General features: G+C 38.4%; 2 protein-coding genes across 6 annotated transcripts in view; one reads left to right on the top strand and one right to left on the bottom strand.

Annotated features, from left to right (window-relative positions):
• Nucleotides 1-17386, top strand: part of FANCM (FA complementation group M) — a 293517-nt gene that overhangs the window by 20886 nt on the left and 255245 nt on the right. The gene's annotated exons all lie outside the window — the stretch shown is intronic.
• The window catches only part of LOC115089972 (heme-binding protein 1-like), a 37782-nt gene continuing 26307 nt past the window's right edge, over nucleotides 5912-17386 (bottom strand). Inside the window, exons 3-5 of one of the 2 annotated variants that reach the window (XM_029598468.1) lie at nucleotides 12355-12496; nucleotides 9685-9868; nucleotides 5912-7158 (exon numbers count right to left, since the gene is read on the bottom strand). In XM_029598468.1, coding sequence (XP_029454328.1) covers nucleotides 6987-7158; nucleotides 9685-9868; nucleotides 12355-12496 — 498 coding nt within the window. In that variant the 3' untranslated portion in view covers nucleotides 5912-6986. The remainder of the gene's footprint in view (nucleotides 7159-9684; nucleotides 9869-12354; nucleotides 12497-17386) is intronic. The other variant, XM_029598467.1, reaches the window with a different exon arrangement.

Here is a 17386-nt window from a genome sequence, read left to right as displayed (position 1 = left end):
GAACCTGGACAAGGCTTTTCCCAGCCAGTACAGGAATCCAGATCCACTGATGGTACCCCCGGACCTCTCTATCCCTAGCACGACTCTTCCCCAAACGGGGTCCCTGGGGAACGCAGTGGCCTTTAATCTAGACCCAGGATCCTTCTCCTGGGTAGAATTCTTTAAGGGTCTACGCACTTTTGTCCACATGCAGCCACCACCGATGACACAGCCGCCACCAGAGGTCCCTTGCCTCCCAGGGCCCTCCAGGCCTTCCAGTGATGTGCTTCCCCCGGCCAAAAGCCTCATTATAGGGGATACGGACACCTCGGACGAGGATCAAGACCTCCTGGAGGAAGGGGAAATACCTCTAGGAACGGAATCTTACCGAACATGAGGTGTTTTCTTCTCCAAAGACGAGATACCAGATCTCGTGGCTCTCAGCTTGAAGGAGCTCGCCATTCCAGGCACAAGTGTCACAGAGGAACCAAAGATGAACCCTCTCCTAGAAGGGCTCCGTCAGGCCTCCCACCATTTCCCCTTGCTGCAAGCCATACAACAGCTAATCAGCTTGGAATGGGATGCCCCGCAGACCAGTTTCAAAGGGGGGCAGGCCCTAGAAGCCCTATAGCCACTGGAACCCTCAGCCAAAGATCTACTAGTGTTCCCTCCTGTGGAAGAGATCTGCAAGGCTGTGATGTGGAGTCTCTCCACACATTCACATCTCACTAATGTCTGGATAGGGTGGCTGATATAACAATAGGTTTGGCCAGGCTGTCCTTTGGAACCTGTTTGAAGTGTAGAACCCAATTCTTCTTGCCTAGAACCCATTGTTTGGGTTCAGGCTGTCTCCCCCCTTCTGTTACCAACAGCAATTTGTTGTTGTTCCCATTGGCACCTGCTTGGGTGTCTGGTTCCCTTTTTGTGTTGGGGAGCAGCCTGTAGCTAGGGATTCACCTGTGTGAGGACTACCATCCTGCTTGTCTTCAGAGAAAGCAGAGTTGCTTACCTGTAACAGGTGTTCTGAGGACAGCAGGATTTTAGTCGTCATGACATATAAATATATATTTGTGTATGTATATAAATATGTGTATATTAAAAGACTGGAGAGGGACCCTTCGTGGAACATGGTATAGGGTATGCTGGGAAGCTCAGTGTACCAAGTCAAAGTTCTAGAAAATTTTACATAAGTTTTCCATGTTGGGACTCTTAAGCAACTCTGCTTTCCACTGTGAAAACTAACCATGTAATCTTACTCTTTCCTGTCTTTGCAATCCACAAAAGGACATCGCCTCCTATCCAATGACTACTTAGTTTTCTTGGAAGCCTCTCATGAGGGACTTTGTCAAACACCTTCTGAAAATCCAAATATACTACATCTGTTGGGTCATCTTTATCCTGTATGGTTTTAGCCCCCATATACCAGACACAAGACTCAGATATTTGAGAAATTTAGTAAAATGTTTATTATAGGAAATAAATCATTGCCAATCACAGTATGTGTGTCTGGGAAGGAGGAATGCATAAGATCCCTCCTTGCCTATGTCACAATCTTATAAGGCTTATATACATTTTTTTTTCTAGTTACCGTTGCCAAATATTGATCATTTCTAAATGTCATTCTGGCCTGGATTACTTTCCCTAGACCACCTGTACCCCAACATCTGTTCTCCTTCCTTTCTTTCGGCTCCAACTTTCCATGCTATTTTCATCTCCCCACAATACTTTGTAGGAAGACATAGATAATCTTTATTCTGTCTCTGTATTCTCCCTTTGTAGTTGGTTCTCATAAGGCCCTCACACACATGTCCTGCAAGATATCCTTCACTTCTCACTGACTTAGGCCCACATCCTGTAGTTGTAGTTAGCTGCTTCCCTTACAGCAAACAGCATAGCATGTATTTGATGTGCCTGCACAGGCTTAGCAAGGCCTAATACAGCAGTCCAGCAGTCAGAATTATACAATCCACATGCTTATTCAGCTCTTAAAAAAAAAATGTTTTAACACAATACAAATTAAATTACTATAAAAACTGATTACAAATATTGCACATCTTTTACAATAGTACTGTACCCATCCAAAATAGATAAAAAATACAAACACTCAACACCATACACACATTCACACATCACCATAAAAATATTAGTCCATAAACAGACTATCTCCCAACATGTTTTGCTACACATAGCTTCTTCAGGGGACAGTCCACAACAATTTCTGATGGAAACACAAGTGAATAAAATTCTGTTTTCCAAACTTGAAATGTAGAATACATTTGTATTTGAGTAGAGAAACGCTTAATTATTTCCAAGGAATGTGAATGATCGTTCAACTACATATAACAGTTCCTCTTGATCTATACAAAAAATTAAAAAAAAAATTCAAATAAAATAAAAAATACAATAGAAATAAAAAAAAACCCCCTTCTTACTATGCAAATATCACATATTACATTCCTACATCCATATATCAAATCAATATAGCATCCTCAGCGTCTTCCAGAATTTAATCTGTCTATAAAAAAAAAAATGTGAAAAACATACTTGAAACAATAAACATCCATATACATAAATCACAAGTATAAAACATAAGGAGAAATTGAAACCTAATAAAATATCGGGAACTTCAGCATGAAAAAGACTCACCACTACAAAGTCGCTATCTTGATAAACAAGTCAGATGACTGATATCGTCCAATCTGGGAATATATCATAAGAAAGCCAATCGGAGTCACAAATTTCAAAAACATGATGCCCAATCAGTTTTATCATTCAAACCACCCTGAGCTATGGTTTTTTAAATAAAAAATCTAGCGCTGCTCAACTCTCGACAACATCTTGCTGACATCTCTACCTCATCTGGTAATTTAAATGCTGAAGCACAAAAAAACCCCAGATATCAACAGAATTCCAAATCCTACTGCATTGTTTCATGATGCATACCTTAATCTTTCTAATCATTTTACCTACATATAGTAGGTTACACGGACAATGGATAATATAAATAACAGAAGATGTATCACATGTCGTCATAGACTTTAAAAATAGTCTTACCAGAAGTAGGATGGATAAAAGAGCTAAGGGATAAATATAACTTGCAAAGAACACAACTATTAGATGGGTAACGTCCAGCTGATGACATACTAGATTCAGTGGGTAGAGACATCTCAGAATGTACTAAAATAGTGTAGATTCCAAGATTTTTGGGTGTTTTGAATGATTTAAATTGATTGGGCACCATGTGTTTGAATATTTTGACTCTGGCATTCTTATGCTATATATACCTCGATTGGGCGATATCGTTCATGGGACTTGTTTATCAAGATGGCAACTTTGCAGTGGTGAGTCTCTTTATCATGCTCAAGTTCCTGATATTTTGGTAGGGTTTCAATTTCTCCTTTATGTTTTATATTTGACATGTTTATGTATAAGATTTTTTCACATCTGTTTTTTTTGTATAGACTGATTATATTCTGGAAAATGCTGAGGATGCTGTATTGATCTTATATATGGATGTAGGAATGTAATAAGATATTTGCATCAAAGGTTGACTTTTTTTTTTTAAATTTATATTGTGACGTTGTTTGTTTGTTTTTTTTTTTTTTCTTTATGCAATTTTACAATTGTAAACTAAATATCTTGAAAAGATACAGAGAAATTACAATACATTTTGAAAACAAAATATATCAATTCTCATGAAATAAACTTATACATTTCTCTGTATAGAGTCCTCAAACTGAGAGGGGGATGGTTGTACACAACCTAAAGAAAGTTTTTTGTTTGTTTTTTTTTTGTTTTTTGTTTTTTTTTTTTCACAAAAGAAATAAGCTAGGTAGACACAGAGATCTAAATTTCTATCAGGAACTTATAACTTCCACCTTGGAACTTGCTGGTGTCTCAGTATTTTTCAAAGAAAACATACGTATTACTTCTATATTTTATTATGCATTTGCATGGAAACTTTAAATAAAAGCCCCCCCCCCCCCCCCAATTGATAAAACCTGAGATCTTAACAGCAGGAAAGAGATCATATCACCCAGACACTTGCAGATTTACACTGGCTCCCAATAGAACAAAGAGTACAATTTAAAACACTATGCACAGTGCATAAACTAATAAATGACAAACAGGCTGACTGGCTAAACACCGCACTACGATTACATGTCCCTCAAAGAAGTCTCAGATCAGCCAATAGAGCTCTACTAACCATACCCTCAGTCAAAACAGCAAAGTTGACCCAAGTCAGAGAGAGAGAGCACTATCTTTAGCAGGACCTTTACTATGGAACACATTACCCCTGGAATTAAGACTAATGAAAGATTTAAAACTCTTCAAAAAAGGCTTTAAAACATGGCTCTTCAAAAAAGCATTTCATAGTGAGGTAGCTGAATAACAACACAAAAACAGCTGAAAGTCACCATTATAAAATGCAGAGTTGCTTATTTTTATTATTCTTCTCATATTTAAGTATTATATTAGAAAGACAGTATAAACATATGATTATGCTAACAATCATAAATGGTAACCACACCCATTCCCCATTTAGAGTATATTATTGAACTATGTAACCGTATAATACTGGCACCTTTTGGATAATTTAGAAACCAAACATATTTGTGCCTAACTGTAAACCGTTGTGATGGTGCTCTACTAAACGACTGTATAGAAAAAGTTTTTTAAATTAAATTAAATTGTGCCTCTCGTGTAACATCGGGAAAAGCTCTAACACTACAACCAAGAAATAATTCACTCCTATGGCAAAGAGATAATCTCAGCAGTATAATTCCTTATGTTTCAGAGCTAGCGTCATTAGTAGAGTAGCTGGCATCACCAATTCTATATCTGAAGTCTCCAGAATATGCGAAATATTCAATGATTGGTTCTGTAAAGGCTCAGCTGCAATCCCAACCTCCGTTTGCCATCTAGTTTTAGGCAGGTAAAAAAAATCTTTATCGGAGGGATAGCATTCTCATCTATCTGTAAAATGTCCAACATATATTTCTTGAACATTTCCTTTGGGGAATTAAATGGATCCTGTGGGAAATTTATAAAACATAAATTTCTATTTTTAATTAGGTTCTCTAAGCTCTCCATTTTCATAGCTGTGCTGATCTTATCTTTCTCTTTTTATCTTTTATCATTGCAGACTGTTACTTGTATTCCACTTATCTGTTGCCTGTTCACTGCAATTTGATGTTCCAGTTATGTACTTGTAAGCTATCATTAAAATCTCACATTGTACCTGAAGACTGAAGGGAGGCCAATGTAACCCCAATATTTAAAAAAGGCTCCAGGGGCGATCTGGGTAACTATAGACCAGTGAGCCTGACTTCAGTCCTGGGAAAAATAGTGGAAACTATTCTCAAGATCAAAATCGTAGAGTATATAGAAAGACATGGTTTAATGAAACACAGTTAACATGGATTTACCCAAGGAAAGTCTTGCCTAACAAATCTGCTTCATTTTTTTGAAGGGGTTAATAAACATGAGGATAAAGGTGAACCAGTAGATGTAGTGTATTTGGATTTTCAGAAGGTGTTTGACAAAGTCCCTCAGGAGAGACTTCTACGAAAACTAAAACCGGACACCAGCAAAATTGAGCGTCCGGTTTTCGACCCGCGGGCCTATTTAAAATTTATTTTTCTATTTTTTTGTTTTTGGTTTTGTTTTTTTTACTTTTTTCAACTTTCCGGACCTCCGACTTAATATCGCCATGATATTAAGTCGGAGGGTGCACAGAAAAGCAGTTTTTACTGCTTTTCTGTGCACTTTCCCGGTGCCCGGAGAAATTAGCGCCTACCTTTGGGTAGGCGCTAATTTCTGAAAGCAAAATGTGCGGCTTGGCTGCACATTTTACTTTCTGTATCGCGCGGGAATACTTAATAGGGCCATCAACATGCATTTGCATGTTGCGGGCGCTATTAGGTTCGAGGGGGTTGGACGTGCGTTGTGGTCGTGCTATTACCCCTTACTGAATAAGGGGTAAAGCTAGCGCATCCAAAACACGCGTCCAATCGCGGGGTAACGGTGCGCTCCGCCTTTTTGTGAAGAGCTGTGTCTTGCAGTTGAGAAATTTACATGGACAAACTGTTATGCTAATAACAAGATACAATTAAGACAATTTAAGCTTTATTGGTACAGGACCATTGGATCATTGCTGTATTTAAATATTTTCGTGTTGGAGGATTGTCTAAGGATTACTGTGCTCCTTATTTGTTATTTGTGAATTGTGATCTAACAGATTAGGGATATACCGTAATTTTTTTTGTAATACAATACAGTTTTTTCAAGTAAAACTGAGCAATTTGTTACAATCTGTTATACATGATTTTTGTTTAAAGCTATAATGTGTGCATTTTTTTTGAATAGATATAGAGAGATCGATATCTTAGATGAGATATGTAATGCCTCTTTCTTACTTGTAGAATTCAGCAATAATTTATTTAGCAGCATTTCTGCTCAAACTATATTGAAATTGTTTTGGCACCACCAAATATTTTTGTTTGGATTCCAATACATAATAATCCCACACAGTTGCTGTTGCTGCTGATAGGTGAAAACATATATTTATTTACAGACACCAACAGAGTTGTTAAGTTCTAAGCATCCTGTAATGTACATTACCAGGTTAGATATTTTATAGCTTATTTTAAATACTGATATAGCTGAAAATAAATTTGTTAAATAAGAGGAACTCTTGCTTTCAATATAACAGGTAAAGGCTTTAAAATATAAATCAAGAATATATGTAGCTTTGTATTTAATATTTTAAAGGTAAAACAATTCTTGCATAGAACATTTGTCAGTGAAGGAATTTAAACTGAGATTAGTTGTTGGATTGTTTTGCTGCATCTATTTTTAAAAATTGCTATTTTCTAAAGAAAATCCTTTGAAGTTTACATTACAATTAACAAGTATGTAACCAATTCACTTACAGATAATACCATAATTCTGTTTTATAAACTATTCTGAGGTGTGTGGCAAAAATGAACATGGGAAGTTTTTGTTTAGGGTCTCTGCAGGAGCCAGATTTCATTCTGTCGATCTGCAGCACCTGGGTTTGTATATGCGGCCACAATGAATGTATCTTGCAGACAGAGCTCTGGACTCTCCAGGAGTTCTGCTAGAAGGCTGATTTGTTGCATGATGATGTTCTCATTAGTGGCACCGCTGAAAGTCCTGCAAGAACCAATGCGTACCAAACTGAGTTCATAACAATGTGCACACTGCAAAGATTTTCATAGGTGTTAAGAAAAAATATGTAACTTCTTAAATGTCAGTTTGACATTTTTTTATGCTTTTTTTTGTCATTCAGATATTGGGTTCCTGGTTTATAATTGTTATCAAAAGTATTGTTGAATGAATTATATAAAAACAAATGTATATAATCATGCACAATACTTATGTGCTTTAATCTTTTAAGTAAACTTTTAGTGTAGGCTCTCGACAGGAATTAAAGAACTGCTTATGTTCCTGCAGCTATGTAGAAGATATTGCACCCCAGACCTTACGTTCCAAACCTAAAAATATATCAAACAAAATACCTTTTATGGATAAAAAAAAAGCTAGAAATAAGACCAGCAGACATATAAAGAGGCTGATATTCAAAACAGTTTAGCCGGATGGCTCGCAAGTTATCTTGCTAAATGTTGAGTTTTGAATATCTCTGATACTTTAGCTAAATAAGGCTGATTCATCATTCTATTATAAATATAGCAGAATGATGAACAGTGCTTAAAAGGGGGGGGGGGCGGCAAAATTGTGTAGCCGGCCACATCGAGGGGGTGTGTTTTTGCCCGTACCACACCCATACCGCCAATAGAAAAGGTGGTGTTAATTCCAGTTCTGCTGCCGGCAATAATGTGTAAAACATTATCGTCTGCAAGGGTAGCGGAATTAAAATTTTTGCCCTACTCAAACTCCTCCTCTTTCCCGAATTTAAATATTTCCACCGTGATGCGGTACTTATCACATGCAATAGGGCGTTATCACCTGCGGTAAGGTCCTAACCCACACGATAACGCCACATTGTGGTTTGATAAATGACCCTGTTAGAGAGGAATCTTTTTGTGGTGGCCTGGGGCAGAGCTGAGTTAGCTGAAAAACTTACGTGGCTAACTCTCTGATATTAATAGTTAGCCAAACAGTTTTAGCGTTAGCTGAAAAACTTGTCAGGCCTCGTGTAGCTAGATAAATTTATACTTACTTGGCTATATTCAAAAGAATATAGCTGGTCAAATGGTACAGCTGAATTAAAAAACCAAAAAAAAAAAACGAAACAAAAAAACCACCCCCCAGAAACCAAAAAGCCTCTAGCAGTCTAGTTATTGCCTGCAGCCCCCCCCCAACAAGCTGCAAATCATGGGTCCTGCCAGGCTGAACCTCGGGCTTCCCCCAATCCCTCTGACAGGATTTAAACTTCCAACGTGCGATTGGCCTCTGCCTCCCACTCACTAGTTCACCATAAAGGTTCCAAACATAGCTCTCCACTGTCTCCCTCCCTTTCACCATCTCAGCCCTACCTCTTCAACCCTCCCAGAATCTTTGACTATCTCAATGTTCAGCTGGGATCCTGATATGCTACTACCATGATCCCAGCCTGGCACTTTTAATATTGCTGTTTTGAGCAACACTGGAAGTGTAAGCTTACCTGTGTTCCTTAACTAACATAGCAATGCTGAAAGTGCTGGGCTAGGATCCTGGTTGAAGACTGAGATGAGCTTTTTTTTTTTTTTTTTTTTTTAGTCTGCAGCACTGATTAAGTCCTATATCCCTCCCACTGAATATCCCCAATTAAAGTTAGCAGTTAGGTTTAAATCTATACAGATAACTTTAATTGGGGATATTCAACAGGATGTTTTATTCTACTGAATATCCAGGATAACTTATTTAAATTTAGCGTTCTGCCTTTTTTGAGTATTGGCCTTAAATAGTCAAATTAAGATGATCATTGGAAGAACATTGCTAGTTCTGTTTCTTTAAATACAAAGTATTTATTAACACAAAAACCATACAGGGTAAGATTGTGTCCATCAAGCCCAGTATCATGTTTCCAAGTATGGGCCAAACCAGATCACAAGTACTGGCAGGATCCCGAACAATAGATTCCATGCTGCTTACGCTCAGGGATAAGGAGTGGCTTTCCCCAAGTCTACCCGGTTAATGATTTTATGGACTTTTCTCCTGGAGCTTGTCCAAACCTTTTTTTAAACTCATCTACGCTAAGGTCCTGATTTTAAAAAGCAATTACATGCTTAAATTTGGGTTTTACATGTGTAAATGCACTTTACACCAATAAATGGCCTTTTAAAAGCGCTATGAAAGTATGTTACATTTACGTGCATAACTCATTTGAAAAATTCACCTGTAATTGCCTTTATTACATCTTCCTGTAGTGAATTTTAGAGCTTCATTGTGCATTGAGTGATTTTTTTTTTATGTGCTACTTAAATAACTTTATGGAGTGTCCCCAAGTTTTTTGTATATTTTTGAAAGAGAGTAAATAACCAATTTTTCATTTACCCATTCTGCGCCACTTGATTTTATAGACCTCTATCGTATCTCCCCTTAGCTATCTCTTATCCAGGTTAGAACCCTAACCTCTTTAGTCTTTCCTCATAAGGGAACTGTTCCATCCTCTATGAATTTGGTTGCCCTTCTCTGCACCTAGAGATAGTACTAGAATAGTAGTAAAATATTGTTTACCTAGCATATACCACAGTTGGTGGCCAGTCTTCAATGATTATATCCGAGTCAGAAGGCTGAGGTGGCTGCTCTTGGTACTGTGACGGGAGGTAGTATGCCACTGTCACAGAGTTTGTGAGCTCTGATTGAGTCTCATTTATGTGCACTGTAGTTAGAATGGGGATAGTCATCCCCAAGTACAAACCTGAAAAAATACAACATCTTAAATGCATGCACTAGAAACACAGCAGCTGCAGAAGATGGAAAAGAAACACTGTATTTAGTTACAGAAAAATTACTTAAACACTCAAATAGTCCATCTTTTATCCAAACATTAAAATTTTTGCAAGCTCTGGAAAAAAAAATATTTCTCTAGGGGAGGGAGGGGAGAAACCATGCATGCAAAAACATTTGCAAAAACACTGCAACTTTGCCCCACAGCATTCTGTGTACGTATTTGCTTGCACAAATTTTCTGTGGAACTTTTTTTTTTTTTTTTTTTTTGTCCTTGCTGTAGTTGCAGGATATTGAATCCTTTGGACAAAAGATTCAATTTCAAAATTATATAGGCAAGTCAACTTATGGGGTCTCGCCACTTTTGTGTGAAACTCCAATCTAGTCCTAACAGTATCTTGACTACTTGTCACAGACTTGTAAGAAGGGAGCTGATTGGCTGAGACTGCTCCCCAGAGGAAGGTCCTCCTTTAACTGGCCCTGGGTTCAGTATGAGGGAGTTGCATGGCAGAAAGCAGTCTGCTTGGTTGATCAGCTGCATTATTTTAAAGGTAAAAGTGCAATATCAACCAGCCTCTTACAAACTTAATTTCTCAGTCATAATTCTGAAAATGTTTGTGAGCTGCTGTTCTGCAATTCCCTTCAGCAGCAGGTATGCTGAATCTCACTCACCCAGAAAAGTCCTCTGCTTTCTGATCCAACCTCTCCTATCCCAGGCAGCAAACAGGGTGTCTGTATACTTGAAATTGGAATTAAACTACATTAAAGATAAGTGCATTTTGAAAGTCTTTTTTTTTTAATTAAAGAAAAAGATTGTGTAAAAAAGGCTGTTTAATCATGACATACGGTGGGTTTTGATAATGACACTATAGGGAATAGTGTGTGTGGCAACCTGTTATGGAAACAATTCCCCAATTTTAGATTTCATTGGTGGTTAGTCTGGAAAGTAGTTTTACCCTAAGTGATCATTTAGGAGTTTTAATACATTTTTCAATTGGTGGTTTTGAAATTAGTGTTGTCAATGTTTTTAAACTTTTGCCACAGGAAATTGTGGGGCTGTGCTGTAGACCATTTCAAATTTATAACCTGTATTTGTTGCCAGGGTTCAAAGTGACTACCAAGACGTAAACATACATATTAAAATAAACATACAATAACATGTATGGAAAGTTCACTTGCTGAGATTAAGCAGTTGAAGGCTCATTATTTAAGGATCTGTACAGGGAGTAGACCATCCTTGTTGGGATAGTGGGGCGTGATAGCGCAAACAGTGCTTAGGGTGGCAAAAACCTAAATTGTCACTGGATGGGACTTAAAATACTTACATAAAATAAAATTTTCAAGATTTTATAAAGGTACCTCTTATAATTTGTTTAGGAGAAATGACAACTTCTATAAATATCTAAAGCAAAATTAATTCCCCATGAATTCAAACTTTCCTCTTAAGTGCTGTGGTTCTAGCTGACTGTATGTGATAGGACATAGCAGGTGTCAACTTCTGTTGGGGTTCTTTTAGACCTTTAATTTTTATGAGCATTTCACTGAAATGGATTCCTAAGCCTTTGTTTCAGTGAGATTTCCAAAGTGTTTCCACTACTTGAGGTAGGATGTTTCTTAATTTACAAACGAAATGCGAGCTGTGTATGTATTTAAGGTTTTTTTAAGTTTTTAAACAGCTTATTAGTGTCAGTCTGAAAATAGTTGTGTTTCAAATACTCATCACTAACGGGCCAATACAGTACCGTGCACTCCAACGGAGTGCACTGTTAGCCGGCATTTGGACGCGCGTTTTGGATGCGCTAGCTTTACCCCTTATTCAGTAAGGAGAAATAGCGCGTCCAAAACGCGCGTCCAACCCCCCCCCCCCCCCCAAAACCTAATAGCACCCGCAACATGCAAATGCATGTTGACGGCCCTATTAGTTATTCCCGCGCGATTCAGAAAGCAAAATATACATCCAAGCTGTACACTTTACTTTCAGAAATTAGCGCCTACCCAAAGGCAGGCGCTAATTTCTCCGAGCACCGGGAAAGTGCTTTTCTGTGCACCCTCCAAATTAATATCATGGCGATATTAAGTCGGAGGTCCCGAAAGTTTAAAAAAAAAAAAAAATTTAAAATGGGCCCATGGCTGGCGGGTCGAAAACCGGACGCTCAATTTTGCCGGCATCCGGGTTTCCGAACCCGTGGCTGTCAGCGGGCTCGAACAGACGCCGGCAAAATTGAGCGTTGGCTGTCAAACCCACTGACAGCCTCTGCCTCTTTTTACCTCCGGGCCTAATTTAAATAAATTAAAATACTGTATCGCGCGCATGGGAGAGTGGGCGCTCTCCTGCGATTTTACTGTATTGGCCCGAAAGTCTGTAAACCCACTGAACTAGCTTCCCTCATCTTCCTCGCCTACATACACAGTACTTACTTCATCATGCCCCTAAATAAATGAGCATTGTGACATTACCTGCAGAGTTTTGTTCACAAATGTACTTCATAATCTTCATGAAAGCTAGACATGTGCTCTGTTCGTATTGTTTTTCTTCCATTTTGATACAGGCCCATTTGGCTTTTCCATATTGACGTTTTTCATAAAGCACTTTTCCATGCTGCAAATATAAAAGGATCATTATTAAATTTGTTTTGCAAAATTCCTGTACAGAGCCATGCTAGTAATACTGCACTGTAGTTGGTATCTAGTGCCAGTTTACACTTCACATTATGCTATAGTAGGGGGGACTACTTCCAGTTTAGCAAAGTATTGGCATCTTTTCTTGTTTAGTAATTTTGTGAGTTGCATATGTGTAAGTATATATAGCACAATTTTTAACTTTATTTTTACTTAAATTCTTTATAGTGGAGAGAGAAATATTTCAAACTGTAGCTAAAATCTTCAGTCATACAACTGGAAAATAAAATGATTAAGCTCCATAATATTTTATCCCTTGTAAGAATAAAAGTGAAAAATGATGCTATATATATATATATATATATGACATAATGGAGAACATGCAATTGAAACGGTTAAGTTGAAACTTGGCTGAGTTTGGCTGTTTGAATGTGTTAGCACTTGTAGTATTTTCTTTGGTACAATATGTGCATTCCTATTTTTTTTAAATTGCATGCTCTGTTTGCATGGGTTTTTGGGCAATTATGATTGACAATTGTCTTGTGTGAAGAGATTTTGGCATCATTATGAGAGTAGTATTTGTATTTTCCCCTTTTAACTCTCTCTCTCTCTCTCATATTTTTATATATATATAAATTTTTTTTTTAAATTTTTGATATTTACTAGTTAACGCTTTTTTTTTTTTACTCCTTTTTCCCCACCCCAGTCACGTTAGTTCTTTAGTTTTGTCATAGATTTATTCCCAATACCTGTGTCTTTTCTGCCTGTGTATTTTTTTTGTTTTGTTTTCTGTTATGTTTTTTTCATAGGCAGGAGAATGAGGTAGACCACCAGGGTCATGGCCTAACAAACCCTTTTATCCACATTTCATCAAGAACTAAGGAGTTTGGAGAGCAGGAGTGGAAGCTGATTTGTTTGCCTCCCCCAACCAAAAGGTGGTGTTGCCCCTGATGATTTTTCTTGATCATTCTGGGTTTAAATAGAACAACTATTTTGCCTTGCTATCCTGCCTGCCAGTCCCCTAATAGCTCTTGGTGATGTCAAGTAATATCTATATTCTTGTATGAATATCTTGTAAGTTTCTTGGATTCATTGCTTGTTTGGGTTTATTTATAAATCTTTTTTTTTTATTTAAAATATATTCTATTAATTTTACACTTGGAGTAAAAATTGTGCATCTTATTTCTATGGGATCTCCCTCTGTTTTTAAGTTTTCTTTCACAAGTGTGCTCTTTGGTTCATATATTGATGGATACCAGCAGGAAGTTCAGATGAGTTAGTATAACCTCACCTTGATTGATTTTTTTGATTCACTTTGGTTAGACTGAACAGGGGTGGTTGAAAAACTTTAAACACCCTTAGCAGAAAAATTAAAGAAGAAAATTCCTTGTCCATGCAAACCAATCCAGATGAATGGGTTATGCTCGCCAAGCAGCAGATGGAGACAGAGATAAACAGGTTTGCTGATGTCTCGCATATAGGAATCCATGCTGATAGCCTACCAGTATTCGGTCTTCAGCAAATGGTAGGAAAGCATCCTGTGTTGTGAACTGAGCCCTGAATAGATGGATAGGAATCTGCTCCTGAAATGTATTTAGTATTCCTTCCCTCCCTCAGTTGAGTTAATCTTGGGTCTAGAGGAGCCAAAATTTAGGAAGAGCCTGAAGTAAAAGGTTTTTCCTTCCTTCAGCTAGCTAGGGTGAGATGGGATTAGCTTGCTACTCCTTTATTCAACCCTCCCCCCCACCCTCTTCTCTCTTTTGTATTGCCTTTAAACTCCTTTCTCTTAGTATTAAATGAGTAGTGTGTTCTACTTTATTTGTGCAGTAAAATTAAAAACAGGCAACCTGGACTTGCAGAGAAGAGAGCCTGTCTTTACTGCAGGGCTTTTCAGTATTTAAGGCTGAGTGTTTCAAGATTTTAACTTTAATTCTCAGCTATGTTTTTGACATGGCTGTGGTGACTACCTCAGCAGAGTGCGGAAAGAAGCCAACACTCTGTTCTAGCTGCAGCACAAAGAAGCTTCACAAGGAGCTCAGGAAAAACTGTACTATGGATATCTGGAGCAACAGGGGCTGAAAAATGCCAGTAACTCCACTGCTTGGTGGGGGGGGGGAGCTATTTCAGCAGGTTTGACTGACTTTCTGTAATTTCAGTTGGTGAGATTTTGGCCTCTGGAATCATGTCTGCTGCCTTAGCAACGCAAGGGATTGAAAGGGCGAGAGAACCTCTGTCTCTGACTCCTGCTGATCAAATTTATACTGGTCCAGTCACAGTGCAGTGTCAGGTCCATCTCCTACTGCTGTAAATGCCGCCTCTGTGGCCTTGGTCTCTTTCCAAGGAATTTTTAGGTGCTTACAGCAAGCTTTTTCAATGGGATAGAGTTCTGTCCCTAAATCCACCCAAGGTTTTTCTTCTGCTTTAGATGCAGCACAAAGAAGAAAAGTCCAAAAAGGCCAGCAGAGAAGAGGACAGGAGTTATTCTGGTTCTGAAGATTCCTTGAATGTTTTTTAGATGCCCAAGGGGGAGGGATGTTCGTGAGGAGGAAGTAACTGGAGAACTGCCTCCTGAAGGAGGAAGAGGAGATTCAATTATGGTCCACCTCTTCCATAAGGAAGAACTTTCTTCCTTGATTACGCAAGTCCTTGTGTACTGTAAATATTGTGGGTGATGAGAAGAATAAGACAACCTCTTCTCTAGAAGATCCTATCATGGTTGATTTTGGAATGGATTTTTCCAGAGATGAATTTTAAAGGAGTGAGGACTTGGGCTAAGTGTTATCCCTTGGTATCCAAACAGAAGGAGAAATTCAAATTTCCAAAGGTGGGTACTCTTGTGTGTTTTGTGACTGAATGTACTACTATTCCTGTGGAAGGTGGTGCTGCCTTAAAAGATGCCCATGATAGGAAAACATTGTGTTAAAACAAGACTTCGAAGCCGTGAGTATGGTGATCCAGACTGCAGCATTTAGTTGCATTGTTGCAAGATTAGATTTGCACTTAACCCAGCATGTGCAAGAGGAACTCATGGAATTCAATGGAGACATTGACATTGCTGCCCACTTGGAGCCGGGGGCTGCTTACTTGGTGGATGCCTCCTTTTGACTTCGTATTTATTTATTTGAAGATTTTTTTATACCGATCTTCCTTTGCACATCACATCTGTTTACATGGAACAGGTAGTAAAATAAACATTATGCATGGGAAAAGGAAAAAAATATCCAGTCCTTAAAGGGGGTTTACAAAGTTAATTAAACATGGTGAGTTATAGCAAAAGGGAGAGGAACAAAACAAGCAACAGGAAGGGAATAAGCAATGCAAGGGATTTGAACAGGAGGATTGCATAAGATACTGTGGAAAGGACGAAGGAAAAAGGGGAAGGGGATTATGCGAAGGCCTGTTTTGAAGAGCCAGGCTTTTATTTATTTATTTTTTTTAGATTTCTGGGTGCAGGGTTCCAGACTAAGGTCAGGGTCATTGCGTTCCAGTTTGAAGTTCCTGCTATAGATAGTGCTCATTCTTTCGTGGAGGTAAGATGGGTAAGTTTAGGTGAGGGAATGTGTAAGGTTCCATTGTAGGCAGATCTGGTGGGTCTATTAGAGGTATGGAAGTGTAGAGTCGTTTAGCTAGTGTATGTTTTGGTTGTGTAGTGTCTTGTGTATGATAGTGAGACTCTTATAGAGAATTCTGAAGGAGATTGGGAGCCAGTGGAGGTCTCAAAGGATATACCTCTGTCCGAAGTATGGCTTCTATATTAGCATCCAGGAGACTACTTTGGTTGTGAAGTTAGTCGGCTGATTCAATTTTAAAAACCAATTTGCTGAAGTTCACTTTTTAAGGGAGATCTAAAAAAGATGGCCAAGGTATGGGGGGATTCTAAGATCCTGAGAATGCCAGAAGACAGGCCTAGTAGTTCTTTCTGTATGACTCTAGTCTAGAATAGATTTAATGATGTAGAAAGGAATAGACAGGGGTGCCTCTATATCTCTTGAAGATCTTGACCTTTTGTTAGATGTCAATTCTTTTGGTTGGCCAAGAAGGGGTAAAGAAAGTCCATTGAGAGGGGCAGGTCCCTCCTGAATTATAAAACTTGTACAGGATTCAGTCTCTGACTCTGAGTATAGGCAGCTGTCTATCAGTGGGTCCTCCCCCCCCCCCCCCCCCCGACTTGGATCTGTTACTTCAGAACAGTAGGTCTTAGATATAAATCAGGATGGGTTTATTTATTTATTTAGCATTTGTTTATATACCAAGGTACAGCTGACAATGCCTTCACTCCGGTTTACATTACAACGAATGTTGTAATGTAAACTATGGGTGGGCTTTTATGGTTTCTCCTTGTTCCTTCAAAAATTTGAGAGGTTGTAAAGATGACTCTACACTGCTGTCTTGCTCTAGAAATGGTGATTCCAGTTCCCAGATCTCAATGGGTCAGACTCTACTCCATATATTTTGTGAGACCCAAGATGTAAGCTAGTCTATGACTTATCCATAAACTGGGGAGAATGTATTATGTACATATATCTTCCAATTCCTCTAGTTGTAAAACTGTACTAAAGCTTAGAGAAGACTGGGTGACTCTAATCCTAATAGCCCTTCATTGGTCAAGGCAGATTTGCTTCTTGTTCTTGTGGGAGTTATCTATTAGGGTCAATTCAGTTGGAATTCCCCAGATCTCATCCCACACAACCTGAGAACAATACTTCATATCAACATCAGGTCCGTAGCTTCTGTAGGCTGAATGTTGAGTGGGTAGTATTAAGATTCCCTAGACCTGTTGGAGGATATGTCTTATTCTTTTGGCTTTTAGGAAAATTTCTACCAGAGGTTAATATGGCTTTTGAATGGAGGTTTACCTTATGGTTTGAGG

The sequence above is a fragment of the Rhinatrema bivittatum genome, chromosome 4 (genome assembly GCF_901001135.1).
Source record: "Rhinatrema bivittatum chromosome 4, aRhiBiv1.1, whole genome shotgun sequence".
Lineage (NCBI taxonomy): Eukaryota > Metazoa > Chordata > Amphibia > Gymnophiona > Rhinatrematidae > Rhinatrema > Rhinatrema bivittatum.
This window is presented reverse-complemented; position numbering and strand designations above follow the sequence as displayed.